The sequence below is a fragment of the Pogona vitticeps genome, chromosome 6 (genome assembly GCF_051106095.1).
Source record: "Pogona vitticeps strain Pit_001003342236 chromosome 6, PviZW2.1, whole genome shotgun sequence".
NCBI lineage: Eukaryota > Metazoa > Chordata > Lepidosauria > Squamata > Agamidae > Pogona > Pogona vitticeps.
The window spans coordinates 49,437,573-49,456,561 of record NC_135788.1 but is presented as its reverse complement, the minus strand read 5'-3'; the positions used below and the strand labels follow the sequence as shown (position 1 = coordinate 49,456,561).

The following is an 18,989-nucleotide window of genomic DNA, read 5'->3' as shown; positions in this document are numbered from 1 at the left end:
AGCACTGACCTGGTCATTAACTAGAGTGAGAGGTTTAGCTGCGGCAAAGGAGTGCTGCCACTCCCTTGCGACTGCCACTCTCTGCTGTTTAGGTCCATTGCCACCACTGTCAAGGAACACTTACAAAAGGAGCGAAAGCAAAGAAGGAGAGCATGATGGCAACAGTGGCATGTTTTGAGTGGCTGTCGTCTCTCTGGTCACCTTAGAACACAGCCACTGTGCAACCAGGGCTTTGCCTCAGATCCAGACCTTAAGCAAGCAGTTGGCCATGCAGCAAGCTGCTCTGAAGCTGACCAGCCAGCCAACAGCAATACTAAGTCATTCCCCTGACTCTCTTCGTCTTGCATAGCACTAGTCATGGCATGGACAAGGAGGGTGCAGACTGTGGGGACAATGGCGCTGCTTCTCCTCCCTCCTCAGGCAGCAGGAGAAATTGTACCAAGACTAGGTGCCTCCATCTCTGTGACAAAAGCCACTATGCCTTGCACTGGAAATTAAAGTTTACACAATCAGATCCATTTATTACCAGAAAACCAATAAGCAAATTTTTCCTTCAGCGGCACTTGTCTCCCAGAAGCCATACACCTACTTACGTTTCTTCCAATGTATCCTGGGAACCCTTCTTCTCCCTGCAATATAAGTATATATGTTGTAATTACCCTTATAATACGTGTCCCAGGACCTCGCATTCTGGCCCGGAGACCTTCGGGTAGTGTGGGCGGCATATAAGTTAAATAAATAAATAAATAAGGTAAATAGGAAAGCCAATTAGATTTGCATAAGCCTGGGAGTCAGGAAAGTTTTAAGGATCAGATCATACTTTTGCACTATTAAAGAGCAGGCCGGGTAGGTGGGGCTCGTCACCCATGGAAGGCAGCCCATCTAGGAGAAGGAAAACTCCAATTTCAAACCTCCACTGCCTTGTGGCTATATCCACTCATGGAAAGGGCTTCAGGAGTTAACCTTGAGGCAAAATCCGGAGCTGGAGTCCCGAAGGCAGCATGTGTCATTCTGCCAACTCCTGTGACATTGCTGGAACCAGTTGTATTGGCTCTTGCCTTTTCATTGGACCATTTCAGCAATGTGGAGAGGGGGGATCTGCTGCTTGGGTAACAGCCTATCCTCCATATTATCTTACCCGGGCTTCATGCTCTGGAGAGGACACTCCTCGATTCAGAGCATGTTACCATAGTCTCTCAAGACTGAAGGATGCCTATATCCATCCTTATAATAGCTTCCTGCTGCTTTCAGAAAAGGATGGTTAATGGAAACAAGAGGATATGTGTGGGGGTGGGACCAGTAAACACAACAGGCTAACATAATAACAACAAGCAAATGTAGTTTGTTTATTTATACCATTCCAAGTTTGTCTTTCAAAATTCTCAAGGTTTACACAAGATATAAATTGTTTTTAAGACATATGGGGGGGGGGGCTCACAGAAACTTATTAAGATCTTTCTTCTAGGTGCCTGAGTAGATAAAAAGATGTTCACACATCTTTCATTTTTCTAACTTCCTTCTTAACAACACAATGCATAAGATCTTGGATGGGTAACTTCTAGAAGTCTAGGGGCTGCACAATGCCCCCTAGAACTGCCGGTTCCATATCCCATTCTTTAAAAAATGATATTAAAATGCCTGTTATACTGTCTAGGGTGTGTGTAGACTGTTTTTTATACATTTCACCTCCCCAGATCTGTTTTAAACCCAGAAGGGCACTTTTTCATCATCAAAATTGACCAGAATTCAGTTCTAGTTTTCTATAAAGGATTCACATGCCTAAAGTGGGTGGTGGATGGCAGACATCGTGAAATTATTCCCCATGTTCCCTAGAACTGTGGTTTTCAAACTTGAGTCCCCAGATGTTTTTGGGCTGCAAATCCCAGAAAGCCTGGCCAGTATTTTTATGAATTACACAACATAAAAGCAAGGTTAGTTCACTTGCAATCTTTAGAATACTGGTCAAAATCCAGTTGTTGTTTTTGTTGTTATTTTGTCATTAAGTCGTCTCCAACTGTTTGTGACCCCATGGACCAGAGCACGCCAGGCCCACCTGTCTTCCACTGCCTCCCGGAGTTGGGTCAATTTCATGTTGGTAGCTTCGGTGACACTGTCCAACCATCTAGTCCTCTGTCAGCCCCTTCTCCTCTTGCCTTCACACTTTCTCAACATCAGGGTTTTTCCAGGGAGTCTTCTCATGAGATGGCCAAAATATTGGAGCCTCAGCTTCAGAATCTGTCTTTCCATGAGCACTCAGGATTATTTTCCTTCAAAATGGATAGGTTTGTTCTCTTTGCAGTCCAGGGGACTCTCAAGAGTCTCCTCTAGGACCACAATTCAAAAGTATCAATTCTTCAGTGGTCAGCCTTCTTTAAGATCCAGATCTCACTTACACACATTGCTACTGGAAAAACCGTAGCTTTGACTATGTAGACCTTTGTCGGCCTTCTATTTACCAGGAGGTGATGGGACCAGTGGCCATGATCTTAGTTTTTTTGATGTTGAGCTTCAGATGATTTTTGGCGCTCTCCTCTTTCACCCTCATTAAGAGGTTCTTTAATTCCTCCTCACGTTCTGCTGTTAAAGTGCTATCATCTGCATATCTGAGGTTGTTGATATTTCTTCTGACAATCTTAATTCTTGCTTGGGATTCATCCAGTCCTGCCTTTCCCATGATGTATTCTGCATATAAGTTAAATAAGCAGGGAGATAATATACAGCCTTGTCTTACTCCTTTCCCAATTTTGAACCAATCAGTTATTCCATATCCATTTCTAACTGTTGCTTTCTGTCCCATGTATAGATTTCTCAGGAGATAGATAAGGTGGTCAAGAACTCCCATAGTTTGCTGTAGTCCACACAGGCAAAGGCTTTTGCGTAGTCAATGGAGCAGAAGTAGATGTTTTTCTGGAACTCTCTGGCTTTCTCCATGATCCAGCGCATGTTAGCAATTTGGTCTCTAGTTCCTCTGCCTCTCTGAAATCCAGTTGTACTTTTGGGAGTTGTCGATCCACATACTGCTGAAGCCTACCTTGGGGAGGATTTTGAGCATAACCTTGCTAGCATTTGAAATGAGTGCAATTGTACAGTAGTTGGAGCATTCTTTGGCACTGCCCTTCTTTTGGATTGGGATGTAGACTGATCTTTTCCAATCCTCTGGCCACTGCTAAATTTTCCAAACTTGCTGGCATATTGAGTGTAGCACCTTAACAGTGTCATCTCCTTTGGCCTTGTTGTTAGCCACGCTTTCTAAGGCCCACTTGACTTCACTCTCCAGGATGTCTTGCTCAAGTTCAGCAACCACACTATCTGGGTTGTCCGGAATATCCAGATCTTTCTAGTATAATTCCTCTGTGCATTCTTGCCACCTCTTCTTGATGTCTGCTGCTTCTGTGACGTCCCTACTATTTTTGTCCTTTATCATGTCCATCTTTGCACAAAATATTCCTTTAATATTTCCAATTTTCTTCAACAGATCTCTGGTTTTTCCCTTTCTATTATTTTCCTCTATATCTGTGTACTCTTCATTTCAGAAGGCCCTCTTGTCTCTCCTTGCTATTCTGTGGAAGGCTGCATTCAGTTTTCTGTAACCTTCCCTATCTGACTTGGATTTTGTTTCCCTTCTCTTTGCTATTTGTAAGGCCTTGCTGGACAGCCACTTTGCTTTCTTGCATTTCTTTTTCTTTGGGATGGTTTTTGTTGCTGCCTCCTGTACAGTGTTACGGGCCTCCATCCATAGTTCTTCGGGCACTCTGTCCACCAAATCTAGTTCCTTAAATCTGTTTTTCACTTTGACTGTGTATTCATAAGGGATTTGGTTTAGATTAAGAAGCTGCTGATCAGAGCCACAATCAGCTTCTGGTCTTGTTTTTGCTGACTGTATAGAGCAGTGGTTCTTAACCTTTGTTACTCAGATGCTTTTGAACTGCAACTCCCAGAAACCCCAGTCAGCACAGCTGGTGGTGAAGGCTTCTGGGAGTTGCAGTCCAAAACTCCTGAGTAACTCAAGGTTAAGAACCAGTGGTATAGAGCTTCTCCATCTTTGGCTGCAGAGAATATAATCAATCTGATTTCCGTATTGCCCATCTGGTGATGTCCATGTGTAGAATCACCTCTTGTTTTCTTAGAAAAGAGTGTTTGTGATGACCAGCTTGTTCTTTTGACAAAACTCTATTAGCCTTTGCCCTGCTTCGTTTTGAAATCCAAGGCCAAATTTACCTGTTGTTCCTTTTATCTCTTGATTCCCTACTTTAGCATTCCAATCCCCTATAACGAGAACATCTTTCTTTGGTGTCAGTTCCAAAAGGTGTTGTACATCTGCATAGAATTGGTCAATTTCAGTCTCTTCAGCATCGATGGTTGTTTCATAAACCTGGATTACTGTGATGTTGAAATGTCTGTCTTGGATTCGTATTGACATCATTCTATCAGTTTTGAGATTATATCCCAATATAGCTTTTCCTACTCTTTTGTTGACTATGAGGGCTACTCCATTTCTTCTATGTGATTCATGCCCACAATAGTAGATATGATAATCGTCTGAATTGAATTCGCCCATTCCCGTCCATTTTAGTTCACTGACGCCCAGGATGTCAATGTTTATTCTTACCATCTCCTGTTTGATCACCTCCAGCTTCCCAAGTTTCATAGATCTTACATTCCAGGTTCCTATGCAGTATTTTTCTTTGCAGGATCAGACTTTCCTTTCACTTCCAGGCATGTCCACAGCTGAGCATCCTTTCGACTTTGGCCCAACCACTTCATTAGCTCTGGAGCTACTTGTACTTGTCCTCTGCTCTTCCTCAGTAGCATGTTGGATGCCTTTCAACCTGAGGGGCCCATCTTCCAACTTCATATCTTTTCGCCTTTTATTTCTGTTCATGGGGTTTTCTTGGCAATGATACTGGATTGGCTTGCCAATTCCTGCTCCAGGTGGGTCACGTTTAGTCAGAACTCTCCACAATGTCCTGTCCGTCTTGGGTGTCCCTGCACGGCATAGCCCATAGCTTCTCTGAATTACACAAGCCCCTTCACCATGACAAGGCAGCAATTTATGAAGGGGCACAATTAGAGTAAGCCTATTGAATCAATGGGGACTTGATTAATAATTCTTCCTTAAGTTGCATTGATTTAATGAGTTTACTAGTTTCAACTTACTACTGGACTTCAGTTGTCATTACCTTGGATCCATTTATTCCTGGTTTGCCATACCCAGCAGCTCCATCTTCTCCCTGGAACAGACAATAAATTTTAGTCTAGTTATTTTTGAATTTATTGGATTTTAATTGTCACTGTTTATAGTTTAGTTTAAACTTTGCAGCACTTCATCTACCTTCAGGCTCATTCCACAACCTCAGCAGAAGCTCTGATTGTGATCAAAGTGACTGCAAATATGTGAAGTGCAGTATTTACACCAATCTGCAAGGTGTAATTGTGGTACTACAGTTGCTTCTGTATAAGGAAGTCTACTGTATGAACCAGTGCTGAAGAGGAAAGATGCCAGAGAGGAGTACTTAGAGGGGTACAACCAGCTGGGGAAGGTGAAGAAGAAGAACAAAAATATATGTTGTAGCTATTTGAGAAGGAGACGCAACAGGCATGTATACAAGTGATTTTTGTCAATGAAGATGTTTCTGTTTTATGATTAGTCTTCAAGATTTAAGCATAGGATTCCTGTGAATTCTGATTTCTCAAGCACAAGCTTCTGCCTGACTCATGCCTCTTCAACATGAATATGAGGCCAGCTCTAATCATAGGCTATCTACAATATCTGTTCTGTTTTCACACTATAAGAAGATTAATGGAGTGTGCATATTGGCCCAGATTAAAAATAAAACTGCTCTGTTAACTCACTTGGAACTTCTGGAGAAGACCTACCAAACTTTGTCTATAAGACCTCTCGTATGGGGAATGGGAGCAGTTTATCATCATCAAGTGTTGGAGCACACAGCCTGCTGAATATTTCCAGATGCTGCAAGAAGACAATTTTGATGGAACATATTGCATTATTTAGTTTTGCTGTCAAATATTTTAGACTGGAAGCAGTGCTTCAATTCATCTTAGATGAAAGAAACTATTGATAATCAACACATTTTAATTCATGATGATATACAGCAGAAAGCCTGCACAGATGTATGTTCTGTTTTTTGTGATATAGGATTTTCATTTTTTTAAAAAAGTTTCAGTATCTACAAAGTCCTGTCTATAGGGGGATTTTGCATTGCCCTTTGAGGCCAGGTTAGCCTCTGCTTTCATTCAAGCCATTGTAAAACCAAGTAAGAAGAATATAAATGGTGGCCTGTCCTTGAAGGCTAGTGGATCTGAATGGACTCCTGATAACTCTTGGGGAGTTTCTTGTTGCTTTAGTAGGTTGTTCTGTTGAAGCCCTGATTGACCTCTGGAAATGGGTGGGAAGGTAGACACAATTGCATCTAAAGATCACTTCCTACAAGTGGAACCAAACTGGTCCCCGTTTTATAGAGAACTGGTGGTGATGAAACATATGGGATAGAGACAAGAGGGACAATGGTGGAAGACTCAGAATGAATATGACCAAATTTGGGCAAGAGACCACTGGAAGGCTGACTCCACTGCAATGAAAGCAGCAAAGATGTAATTCTTCTTTACCACTATTTTATCTGCACAGAATCATCCAGGAGAGCAACTGAAAGCTTTTTACATGCTGGTCCACAGGAAAAGAACTCAGTTCTGCCATCCTCATTGCTGTGTTTGGAGAGGACACAGGCCCAAACCGTCTCTGTTTCTCCTCTCAAGCTGGAAAACTCCTTCCCACACGAGGCCAGCCTGGCCATCTGAACTTCTGCAGGCTGGCCAGAGGCCTTTCTCTTCAGTTAGATTTTCTTTTAGTAAATGGTTGCCTATGAAGAAGGTTTTTTAAATGGGGTGTTGTGTCTTTTTATTTTTATTTTTTTACATGTTTATAAAATCGTTCTAACCGTTTTTAATGTGGTAGTTTTAATATTATACTATATTTAATTGCTTTTGTATATTGTAATAATTTACTGGGGTTTTGTTAGAAGCTCTTAATAGTGTTGGTTTTAAGCTGCTCTTGGGAGAATGTATTAGTATTGTACTAGTACTGAAAATGAAAATGAATAAATGACAAACCCTTGTTCCTCGCAGACCACGGAAGCCTCTTTCTCCTTTCTCTCCAGGATCACCAGGTTCTCCCTGTCAATCAAAATTAGTATGATACTGAGTGTGAGAAACAAATATACAAGCACTGAAAACAACTGAATGAGATTCAGAATTGTTTGACATATGTGGCGAACAAAATATGTGACTTCAGAAGCTGTTAATTCTGAAATAATATCTATTGACAAATATCCTGTAGCTAAATTATGTACTTCAAATGTGGGGGAAAAATCTGGTTGTAAGTAAATCTGTGTTTACTTATGAGAAATGAGTTACTTATGAGTTATGAGTTTGTGAGCCAAATGTATTTTCTTTTAAATGAAATCCAGCCCCTTCTTGGCTATGATGTTCATACCCTTTCAGCTGTGTTTGGATATTTATTTATATGAGTATATACAGTGGTGCTCCGCATAGCGACGATAATCCATTCGGAAAAAATCGTCGCTATACAGATTCGTCACTATGCGAGCAAAAAAGCCCATAGGAACGCATTAAAACACGTTTAATGCATTCTTATGGGCAAAAAACTCACTGTTCTGCAGAAATCCTCCATGCGGCCGCCATTTTTGCTGCCTGGTAAGCGAGGAAAGAGCACGAAAACACTGTGGGCGGCCATTTTCTTTACCTGGTGGCCATTTTGGAACTGCCAATCAGCTGTTTTTAAAACATCGTTATGAGATAATCGGTGAGCGAAACGCTTACCAATCATCGCAAAGTGATGTTTTCCCATCTAAAACATCATAATGCGATTGCTTTTGTGATCGCAAAAACCTCATCACTATGTGGATTCATCGTTAAACGAATCGCTCGTTATGCGGGGCACCACTGTAGAAGTTCTCCCATTAAATGAACATAAATTCTGGGCTTTCTATAGCTGTACAATAGGAAAGCATGAAGAGATACCATTTTTCTGTTACTGATGAGGAGGAAAAAGCAGCTGTTGATTTCTGCCTGTTACACAGTAATACATAAAGTTAAAGGGTACAGAAAATAAAGAAAAAGAATTAAAAACTCTAAGTGGTACATCAACATTTTTCTGAGTTTCTGGAGAACTCAAATAAAGAACCTTTCTGTTTACACGGTCTGGGTCCACTTTACACATGATTCAGAGAAGGGATCACTAATGAAAAATCAGAATGTGTACTTTATTTCCTCTGGATCCAGGTTTCCCTTGGTTGCCTTTAAGGCCTCCCACTCCAGCGCTTCCCTAGAAAAAAGAGCATTATAAACAAAAAATTAGTGCAAATATAAAAATTAAAAAAAAACTTTCATTTCTTTCATAGATTAGAGGTTTTCAGCAGTGTTCACATCCATCATTGACTCTTTTTTGGTCTCTGTAGTCTCATATTCCGTTGGTTTTAAGATAGTGCTTCTGAAACTGTGACCCACAAATGGGCTGCATGATGTTTCGGGATGAGCTTCACAGTTAAGGGTCTTTTAAAACTCTTTCACCGGCTTAACAGCACACGATTACTGTTGTTAAGCTCCTTTAAGAGATATGTTTGCTGCCTTCCTCTGTAATATATCAGGCTTAAATTCTGTTCAAACAGGTACTGCCATATTAAGATTAAAAATAAAAAATAAAATATTTTTGCATATTTTGGGTCAGACTAAACACCCTGTAAGAGATCCATTACAGCTCAGTTCATCCAATTACCTAGACTCAAGATCTTTTCAACTACAACCCTCTTCCCCACTTTTAAATTGGTACAATGCATGTGAGACATTTGGGTAGAGTGGGCGGCATATAAGTTAAATAAATACATAAATAAATGTGTGAGGTCTGCACGTCCCTTCTTCACCGCCACCACCACTTCCACCACCACTTACACATAGGAGGTCACTTTCTGAAGAGGACAGCCTTCACTATTTGTGTAGAATCCATAGTTTTAAACTCTGGAAAATGTTGTGGCCCTTCATATATATAGCTCAAGTCTCCATGTCTGTTTAAAGAAATATTTGATTACAGAAGCTCCACAGTGATCCCCTGAAGAAAGTGCCTGGGCCTTGGAAATTTCTCACTGCTAAAAAATGGCAAGTCTTATTGTTGTAAGCTGCCTAGAGTAATCTTAATTGATTAGATAGGCGGGATATTAAATAAATAAATAAATAAATAAATAAATAAATAAATAAATAAATAAATAAATAAATAAATAAATAAATAAATAAATAAATAAATAAATTTACCTGAGGGCCTTCATTTCCTGAATATCCCTTTTCTCCTTTTACACCAGGAATTCCCATTGTCCCCTGAAAAACAGGTTGCATAACAAGTCTTATTGTGATTTTGCATGTTATCATAGAGAAACATATGTCAATTCAACACTGGGAAAATAAGTGAGACAAAGAAGTGTAACTTAAACTGGAGGAAGACAAGATCAGTTTGCTCATTTGTGTACCTGATGCAAATATTTTCCAGATGTTCTTGGACTACAACTCCCAGAAATCCTGTCCAGCACTGTTAGTGATGAAGGTTTCTGAGAATTTCAGTCCAAGAACATCTGGGGACCAAAACTTGGGAACCACCACATCTAGAGGGATTTTTATATATGCATATCTGTTTAAAGTTAAGTCTTTCAAAAGATGCTCTCTCTCTCTCTCTCTCTTTCTTTCTCTCTTTCTCCTTCCCTCCCTCCCTCCCTCCCTCTCACTCTCCCTCCCTCCCCCCTCTCTCTCACATACACTTCTTTAAATGTGGGAGTGCCCTCCCCAAGTTTGCTAAGCCACATTGTTATTGTAGTGAGGGCATACTCTCCTAGCATGATGCGGCTGCTTCCGAAAGGCGTAGCTACCCATTCTTCATGTTTCTCATAGTGATAGAGAGCTAACTTCAAAGCCTTCTTTGGGCCAGTCCTATTAGCATTATGTAACCATTGTCCTATCTGAACTCTAACTATCTATACACTGTCAACTATCTGTGAGCTTGTAAGGTTAATAAAAGAGAGTCCTCTTGGGAGCGTGGCCCCAGAGCTGGATCCAGAGGTGTGTATGGAGGACTTCCTGGCAGACATCCCTGCGTGTGTGGCTGACTTCTTTAACTACTCTCTCTAAGACTATTTGCTGTCCTAATGATCTGGTGGTCACACAAACTATCAGCCTTCTCATTTCGTGACCTTACATTTAAATTGTCCCAAGAGCAAATATGCAGCTTGGTAAATTGTCATGCAAGCATTTTGCAGAGAAAACTTCCAAGAACTTCCAAGAAATGGTGCACACTGGCAGCAGCACCCTTTCTTTTTAAAAAAAACCCACAACCTCTCAAGCCCAATCCATATGTGCCATTTTTCTTCTAATTTAATGTTCTGAACAACAATGTACTTCTTTTTTCTGGGAAAATATTCAGTGAGTTTTATAACTCTGCACTGGCTTAGAAAAACAACACTACAAAGTGACAGATTATGAGACAATCACAGTCCCTGCCAGTTTCAAGAACAATTTTCTAGACATATCTGTAACATAAGAAAGAAGAATATGTCTGGAGGTGGTGGTTTGCAGTTTACTGATGTCACCTGTAGCAGCTTTGGAAATCTAATAGAGGTCTTTCATACGATCTGCCTCATGATCTGTTTACATAGAATACTATGGACTGAACATGTGATCTTCTTCAAGTATAACATACCTTCTACAGCTAAACTATGGTGCCTTCTCCCAACAGACAGACTGACTGATTGCAACTATCTACCCACTGCCCACATGCAATAACATTGACATCTACCTGTGGACCTTGAAATCCTTGTTCTCCTGGCAAACCATCTGGACCACGGGTTCCTTCCTGTCCCTGTATGAAGACAAAGTTCTTGATGGCAATTATTTTCTCAAGTGAATGTTATAAGGGTTCTTTTTCTTTAGTTTTTATAAATAGAAAAAGGGATAGTTTTTATACATAGAAAAAAGGGCATACTTTTTTTCAGTTCCTTATAGCACTGCGATTTAGATGCATTCATAATTGAGTGCAAGCCACTCTTATGGAGAAACCGATTTGCCTGCTCACCACACTCTCTCCTCTCCTCAACAGCCTTGCAGTGATCAGAAGAGCCTACTAAGTAGAAGGGGCTATGGCACAGAGCCTGAGAGAGAAGACAATATCTTGGAAATTATGGCAGATACCCAAACCACTGCCCATTCTATTCAGCATGGTCCCTTTTCATGGTACAGGAGGAATGCTTGTGGAAGGAGATCGCCAAGGGACGAGAGATAGGAAAGTTAGCTTTTGCTGGTTCTGTTACATGCACTGTGGTCTGGGCCCAACTCACAAGGAAGATACTACAAAGTCTCCTAGAATTTCTTTCTCTGTGCGTCTTGTCAGAAGACTTATATCCAGCCCAGTAAACACTGTACATACTTCAGTGGTCTCTGCCCATCTGCCTTATAGATTCGTTGCCTGCCCCATACATTTCATTGCCTGCCCACAACTCGTCAGATAGGCCTGTGTGAAATTTCTTACATTTTCATTCCTAATTGGTCAGCTTCTCCATCTTTCCCAACCAGGCAATCCTTAGTCGCCGGGGATGAAGAGGGGGAGTCAGGTGTTCCCCTGTGGAGTGCTCCATATTAGATTTTTTAAATAATATCACATTAAGATGAACATACCGGTGGGCCTGGAATTCCTCTTCTTCCCTCTGCTCCCTATTACAAAAGGAATACTGGTAACTTATAACTGCTGTGTTTCATGTAAATAAAACCATTGGTGGACATATCTGCACTTAAGCAATTTTTTGTCTCACAAAAAATAAATCATATATTACAAAAAAGTATGATCTATACTAATAATTTTTGTTTTCTCCTCTAATTTGAAGGAGTCTGGTTGTGCAATACAAGTTTTAAAATACAGAGAAAGGCATGGCTATAATCTGTTCCATAAATTAAACCTGCATAACAGTGATGATCTCAAGGGCAGTGGGAAATGTTCAGTAATTAAAGAGTCCTACTCCTCTGTGGCTCATATGACTCACATGTAATCAGTCTCACTACATGCAATCTGTGGAAGTCCCGGGATGGAAGGAGGAATGCTTTAATTACCAAAAATCTTCCCCTTCTGTTAATGACAATCTACAGCACTACAACCAACATTATCTGAGAAACTATTCTGTCCACATTACATTAAAAACAGAAAAAATGTACTGAATAAGATTCCATCCTCTTTAATTTGCCTTCTTTAATGACAGCTGTTCCCCAAAAATGTGTGTTGATGTATCAATGCTAGCTTAGTCCTGACCTCCAAGGCCTTTTCCTCTAAGGTCCAGAAATACAAGGAAATGAAAAAGGAACTGTTGAAAACATATTTACTAATAAACGTGAACATCACAAAATGCTTAAATGTCTTATTTTTTAATTTCTTATTTCTAATGGTTTCCCTTGCTATGGGAAACAGATGATAGACCACCAATGAACTAAAATAAATTTTGCTTTCATTCAGCTGTCTGTATAGATGACAATGGACTGTAAACAACATACAGGACAAATAAGTTTTCACCATATGTAAACTGAAGGCTGATTCTCAAATACTGGTTTAATGATTCTTTTTTCCCCACTACAAAAAAGCCAGTTTATTTGCTTTAGTGTTCTTACTTTGTTTCCTCTGGATCCCCTCATACCTGCTGGACCCCTTGGTCCTCTTTCTCCCTGTGGACAGAGAATGTAATCTTAAAGTATGACTCAATAGCAATCGTTAGGATTCTTACTGCTTCAGCTTCATACACTTCTCACTTGTATCAGGCTTGATATAGAAAGAATAGTCATGCAGGCCATTTTGGAAGGAAATACATTGTGTGCATGCATGTAAGTAAGAAATAACATGAATAAAAACTAGAACCAAAGGAAATTATCTACAGGTGTGATAAATACTCTAAAAATCATTCTCTGCAACTTTTTGAATCTCAGCATGTTGAGATTATCCACAAATACTCTTCCCTGCATCAGACAGATTTCCTGGGTCCCCACAAAAATGAGATGCAGTCCTTTTGGGGGGGGGGTTGGTTGATCTCAGCCCTCCCCCCCTTGTTCTGCATTTGGAAACCATTAAAATTCTGCACTACTCAATGCGCACTTTGCACAGGAATTATGAAGAATTATAATACTTTTGCACATTTGGTATTTTCCTCCTAAAAAAATGATGACGACACTTCTGAGAAATCCTGCAACATTTCTACAAGATTTGTTGATGGCAAAAAATGTCAAGAAGTCTCACAGTAAGGAGAAATTAATACCCCCCCCCCCGGTGGCTTTCTGACAGCAAGAGACTGTGAGATTCATACTCTTTAATAGCCTAATCATAGTTGCTGTGTTAGGCATATGACAGCCATTGTTATCAAATGTTAGTCTTCCATTCAAAAGATACATTTAGTCACATATATATCATATCCATGTTTCTTTCTTTCATTTTAACTTTTGTGTTTAATCCTAGCTTTGACAGGGCTCTCAGTTTTAATTCAGGGAGTGGATGCTCATTCTTCCCTCCCCATCCACAATTTTGACAAATTCTCCCTCCCACCATGCTGGAATTATTCTTAGAACAAAACTGCGATGGGTGCCAAAGCGCATTTTCTTCCAAAGCCAAGCGTTTCACTCTTAATATCTGAATACAAATATGGCACAAGAAAATTCATAACTAGCAACAGTTACCTGGCTTCCCGGCAGCCCTGTGAAGCCAGTCTCTCCTCGTATGTAACTGATCATTCCAGGATTACCCTACAAAAGTTTTTTGAAAAGTTACATTGTTTTCATGAAAACAACTGAAACTGTCTGAAACTGAAGTTTTTCTCCAGGTAAGATCGTTTTTTTCCCCTAGAAGAAAGAATATTCTCGCTGATATAGCAGCTACAGTAAGCAAAACTATTTGCAGAAAGCACTGCTGGGGTCACTGGCCTATGTCTCTACCACATTTTCCATCTTAAAATATAAACATTACAGATCCATTATATGCCCATGACATGAACGGATGTGAAAGCTGGGCAGTAAAGAAAGCTAATGGAGGGAAAAACTGATTCGTTTGTGCTGGAGAGAGCTTTGCAATCAGTCCAAATACGAGATGGACCGACTTCCCAAAGGAAACCACAGGCTTGAGTTTAGAAGAGCTGAGCAGGGCAGTCTTGGACAGGATATTTTGGAGATTGTTCATTGATCCTGTCCAGACTAAGAAATTTGGTGCAATCTGGCCAGTGTTTAAAAGGTCCTTATCTGCAGTGCAATCTGTTTTAACTCTCAGTACTATATCTGCCCGTGAAAGCAGAACAAAGAGCTATGTTGCCTCTCAGTGAATCATCTCAAAAAGACTGCATGTCCTAGCTCGGTATCAGAATGATATGGGCCAGCTCTTAAGGAAGAAGGATGGGTTGTTTTAAGTAGAAATACAAGCAGACAAGGTATTTTTCCCCCATGCCAAACCGTGCTATCAGGGAGCCTTATACCACAACTATATGTCAATGTGGACAGACTCATTCATAAGGTCACTCACTATAAATCAGGGGTGACATGATGGCACATAACAATGACATGTTTCAATTTCCATATCTCCTCCATGAGGGAGAAGGGAGGGAACAAAAATGAAATCAGGGTAACAGCAAAGCAGTGGGAAAATAAAGCAGGTGAGAGACACTGAGTCTTCTGCATGGCTGGTAGTTTGAAGGCACTTAACAAATCCTAGTTGAAGAAAGAGTCTGTCAAGTTTCTGTGTTCCTGGGTCACTGAAAAACTTTAAAAGCTCAACAGAGAACGGCTGCTGCTGAGACTTATGTCTCTGAAATTTCTAATGAGATTAGAAACTGCAGCTACAATCTATGAAGTGCCATATGGTCCCCAGAGGGTAAAGGGTGGACTTACAGGATCTCCTTGGAAGCCTTTCTGACCATAATCACCAGGATGTCCTCTTGGTCCCGGGCTGCCCTGGAAATGTACGGTATTTGTGTTACTCTCTTCTCCCAAATGGATGCATTTCGGTCCTCAAGTTCTCAAAATGAATGGATGTTTGAATTGGTGGTTATTTTTAAATTAAGAAAATGGAAATTTGTGTCCTTGCATTCAGGTTGAACAGTTGTAAGAGGATCTTACAAGAGAGGAGCAGCAGCCCATGCAGCCTAGTGTGCACCTCCTGATGAACATGGAGTGAAAGCCCAACATGTTTTGGGCTAAATCCTTGCTCCTGAGAATTTTGCCCAGATCTGTAGTTCCTGAAGACTTCAGGGAGCATAAAATGGCATTTAAAATACATACTACAAAATATTTTTTGGGGGGGCAAGGAAAGACTTGGAAGGGAACTTAAACTCCCAGGGAGCAATATTTTGCCAACACCTGGAAATTAAAGAAGTGTGGATTACTGGATAGCAAGTCAATGCTGATGTAAATCCCATACTCTAGTAGGACTAGCGACTGGATTTTGTTTTTCCTTGCTCGAACCCTTAACTCAGGCTATGACATAAATGGCAGAGCATTACTGTATCTGAAAACTGGGGCAGGAGCTAAGATTACCATTTTTCCAAAATCAGATAAAATTAATGTGCTAACAGTATCTTAGCGGTCAATTACCCAACTGAATTAGGATTGTAAATTATGGACATTTAGCCCCACATATCTGAACAAAAATCAAATATATTTCACTGGGATATGTACCCGTTTTGTGTTTTACTTATTCCAAACATTCTAGTAGAAAATGCTTGCTAAAGCATTCCTCTCTGTTGAGTACTTAGATAATTTTTTTCTCATAGGCATTGACCTTCTAACTTTTTACAAAATTAAACCCGAAACAACAATAGATTTTAAAATGATACCGCCTGGCCTGGGTCCCCTTTTTCTCCTCTGAGTCCCGGAGGTCCCTCTGATCCCTTAAAAAGGATTAAAAAGAGAGAAGTGTTATTTTTGGCACGTTAAAAGATAGTACTTGGACACAGAAAAATGCAAAATAACATACCTCTTCACCATCAATTCCACTAAGTCCATCAATCCCATTCTTTCCCTGAGAAAACAAAATCAGGAAATGTGATTTACACGGCTATCCAATATAGTCACCGTGCAGAAAATGTTAGCAAAATAAGCAGCAACTAATGAGTTAACGTTTGGAGTCAACCCTTGAAAATTGGAAAGATTGGCACAGCACCCTTGCCCTTTTGGAAAAGAACCACATCCACACCTCTTATTCTAGGAAAAGTAAGAAAGCTAGTATTTATTAGGAACATATAAGATAGGAAAGATAATAGGAATCTTAATTCTAGCTAATTGAGGTGGAGGGGTTGCTCTCTCATCTCCTGAGATAAATGGCAAGATGCCTCCTCCATTCTCTCTGATATTTTAGCATATATTCCATGTCTCCTCAGCACATTCAGGAACAGATCGCACTGATAGCTGAGGTCAAAACTACAAATCACTGACATAAGTGTGCCAAATCTACACTCCTGAAAATAGCAACAACAGAAGCAGGGGGAGAGAGTTTTAATCTCCCACCCAATGGCCTTCTGCCCATGAATTTTTAGATGTATGTTTATGACTGTAAATGCTCATTGAATCCATTGTGTGGTATAAACCACCTGTAAGGTTCTGAGTGAAGAAATAGTTGGTGAGGTTAAGTGTGGCCTCTTCTATCTCTGATTCCTAAGAAAGTTCTTCTCCTTCTTCTTTTTAAATCACTGCTGGAACATTGTCACACTACCTTGTGTATGTAGTATTTCATGCTGACAATTTTGATTATTCTAGGAAGAGGTTTACTGTATAAATCTTTAACACAACAGGGATTATTAACATTTAACAGGGTATAGTGTTCTTACTGTACCTTTTCTCCCCTGTGTCCTCGCAGCCCCTGAAATAGTTGAAGCAAATATTTATTTAATAATAGACAGATTTTTGTTTGTTTGAAGCATTTGTTTAAAATGATTCTTCAAGTATATACTTGCCTTCTGACCTTTATTCCCTTGATCTCCCCTACATCCTTTGTCTCCATCTGGTCCAGGAAAACCTCTGGAACCCTAAAATGAACATCCCGGAAGTCAATGGAAACAAAAGTCCTCAAAAAAATGGAAACATTATTTTCATAGCTTGTAACTTACAGGTTCTCCATCTTCTCCTAAATGTCCTCGATTGCCCTCTGGACCAACAGATCCCTAGAGATGAAATTATAAATGAAAAGGCAAATATTAAATTACGGAAACATTGAAGCGGAACGTTCTGCTGAAGTGCTTGACTGGCTAATGTGCTGGGAGAAGATGCAAAGAGAAGGTGAAGGAGGATCAGGGGGAGAAAGGAGCTGACTTACATCAGGGGCACAGCCACAATGCTGGTGAAAGATTAGGACAGGGTAAGGCTGGTCTTAAATTATTTTCAGCATTCCTAAACTGGCAGGGGCTTGGATTCAACCCAGCTTCAGATGGTCTAATGTCAACTAATTTGGCCTGTAGCCACTTTGACCAGTTAGGATGGCACTATGCATTATGAAGTGTGAATTAAGTCAGTTGACAGCGGCACAAAGTAGCATGGGGAAAAAAGATGCAAAATTCATATAAAAATATATAGTAATATATATTAAAGCTCTCCAAAATATGCAAGCTTTCAAGATCTCCAGAACTCTTCATCAGGCAAAGTACTACAAGACGTTCCACCTTGTCCTAGGCAACCTACTGCAATCTGAATTAAATGGGGGACTGACAGTCTTACCTTAGATCCCATTTCCCCTATTTCTCCAGGAAGGCCATCCTCTCCAACACACTTGCAATGCACACAGCAGCATGTTCTCTCAGCAATTTTGTCCTTAAAAACAGAAAATTACTATAGATAACACATTTATTCTTTAAACATGGCAACCCCTACTGATGCAAAAAATCTGCTGCAGTGAAATGAGTACTTATTAGCTTATGCCAAATCACGTGTTGTGGTGAACAAAGAGACAGACCTCCAAGTTTTGAAATGGAATCCACTGAACCTTCTCTTATGAACTTACCACATACTCAAAGAGCCTGGTGGCAATATTATGTGTGCCAATAGTTAATTGATCATTATATCCAAATCCCTTTCCAAATTCCATATACAGAAGATCATGGAAATCAGTGGCTCCTTCCAAGACAACTGTTATTATTCCATCCAGTCCTGTTTAAGACATTGATCATTAGAAATACCCTTGGAATCGTTATTTCTTAACTTCTCTCCCTTTCCCTACCCCCATTATTTTTTCTCTCTCTTCCATTAAAAGATGAAGCCCAGTGTTAAATAGAACACATTAAATATAGACAGGGATGGAATCTCACTTTTGACATCTCATTGCTACAGTTTGTAATGGCTGGACACCGGTTAGGAACAGTGTCCAAATTTCTGAATACTCAAATTTCTGAATAGTCAAATTTCTGAAATACTCAAATTTCTGACATGTGGATCAAACACCCCCATGCAATGATGGAATAGCTTTGGTTACAGATAAACATAACTATGATAGTGATTAACTTGAGAAAGTTTATGCTGACCTAACTAAATCAGCACTCTTGGTTGTCCTGTAAGGTAGGTTTATCTTGTTGTGCTGCCCCACCAGGTACATTGCCATTATAAGAACTTCTCATTACCTGAAGGGTTGACTATTCATTTTGTGTCCTTTGACTGCTGATGGATTTCTCCCTGCAGTCTTTTAAATTAGGAGCTAAATTACATTCTGTGTTGAACATGTTGAATGCAGTTAAAATCTTTTCTTTTTTTTTCCACAAGGAAATAATCATATGCAGCCTCAATGCAGACCTGGGCCATAACATATGTATAGAGGATGATTAAAATTCCATCCAATTCGGTGGAAGAAAGCAACAGAGGTTTTCTCTTTTTTGTCTTTTTTAAAATGAAGTGGGAATTGAAATACAAATCAATTGTGTGGGGAT

The 18,989-nt window shown here is 40.0% G+C and overlaps 1 protein-coding gene across 1 annotated transcript in view; it reads right to left on the bottom strand.

Annotated features, from left to right (window-relative positions):
* The window catches only part of LOC110086130 (collagen alpha-6(VI) chain), a 66,182-nt gene that overhangs the window by 21,238 nt on the left and 25,955 nt on the right, over window positions 1-18,989 (bottom strand). The window contains exons 12-28 of the mRNA XM_078377346.1: window positions 18,074-18,219; window positions 17,791-17,883; window positions 17,187-17,240; window positions 17,034-17,105; window positions 16,913-16,939; window positions 16,058-16,102; window positions 15,918-15,971; window positions 14,974-15,036; window positions 13,777-13,842; window positions 12,724-12,777; window positions 11,746-11,781; window positions 10,871-10,933; window positions 9,343-9,405; window positions 8,300-8,362; window positions 7,129-7,191; window positions 5,181-5,231; window positions 594-629 (exon numbers count right to left, since the gene is read on the bottom strand). Of these exons, the coding sequence (XP_078233472.1) occupies window positions 594-629; window positions 5,181-5,231; window positions 7,129-7,191; window positions 8,300-8,362; window positions 9,343-9,405; window positions 10,871-10,933; window positions 11,746-11,781; window positions 12,724-12,777; window positions 13,777-13,842; window positions 14,974-15,036; window positions 15,918-15,971; window positions 16,058-16,102; window positions 16,913-16,939; window positions 17,034-17,105; window positions 17,187-17,240; window positions 17,791-17,883; window positions 18,074-18,219 (1,049 nt within the window). The remainder of the gene's footprint in view (window positions 1-593; window positions 630-5,180; window positions 5,232-7,128; window positions 7,192-8,299; window positions 8,363-9,342; window positions 9,406-10,870; window positions 10,934-11,745; window positions 11,782-12,723; window positions 12,778-13,776; window positions 13,843-14,973; window positions 15,037-15,917; window positions 15,972-16,057; window positions 16,103-16,912; window positions 16,940-17,033; window positions 17,106-17,186; window positions 17,241-17,790; window positions 17,884-18,073; window positions 18,220-18,989) is intronic.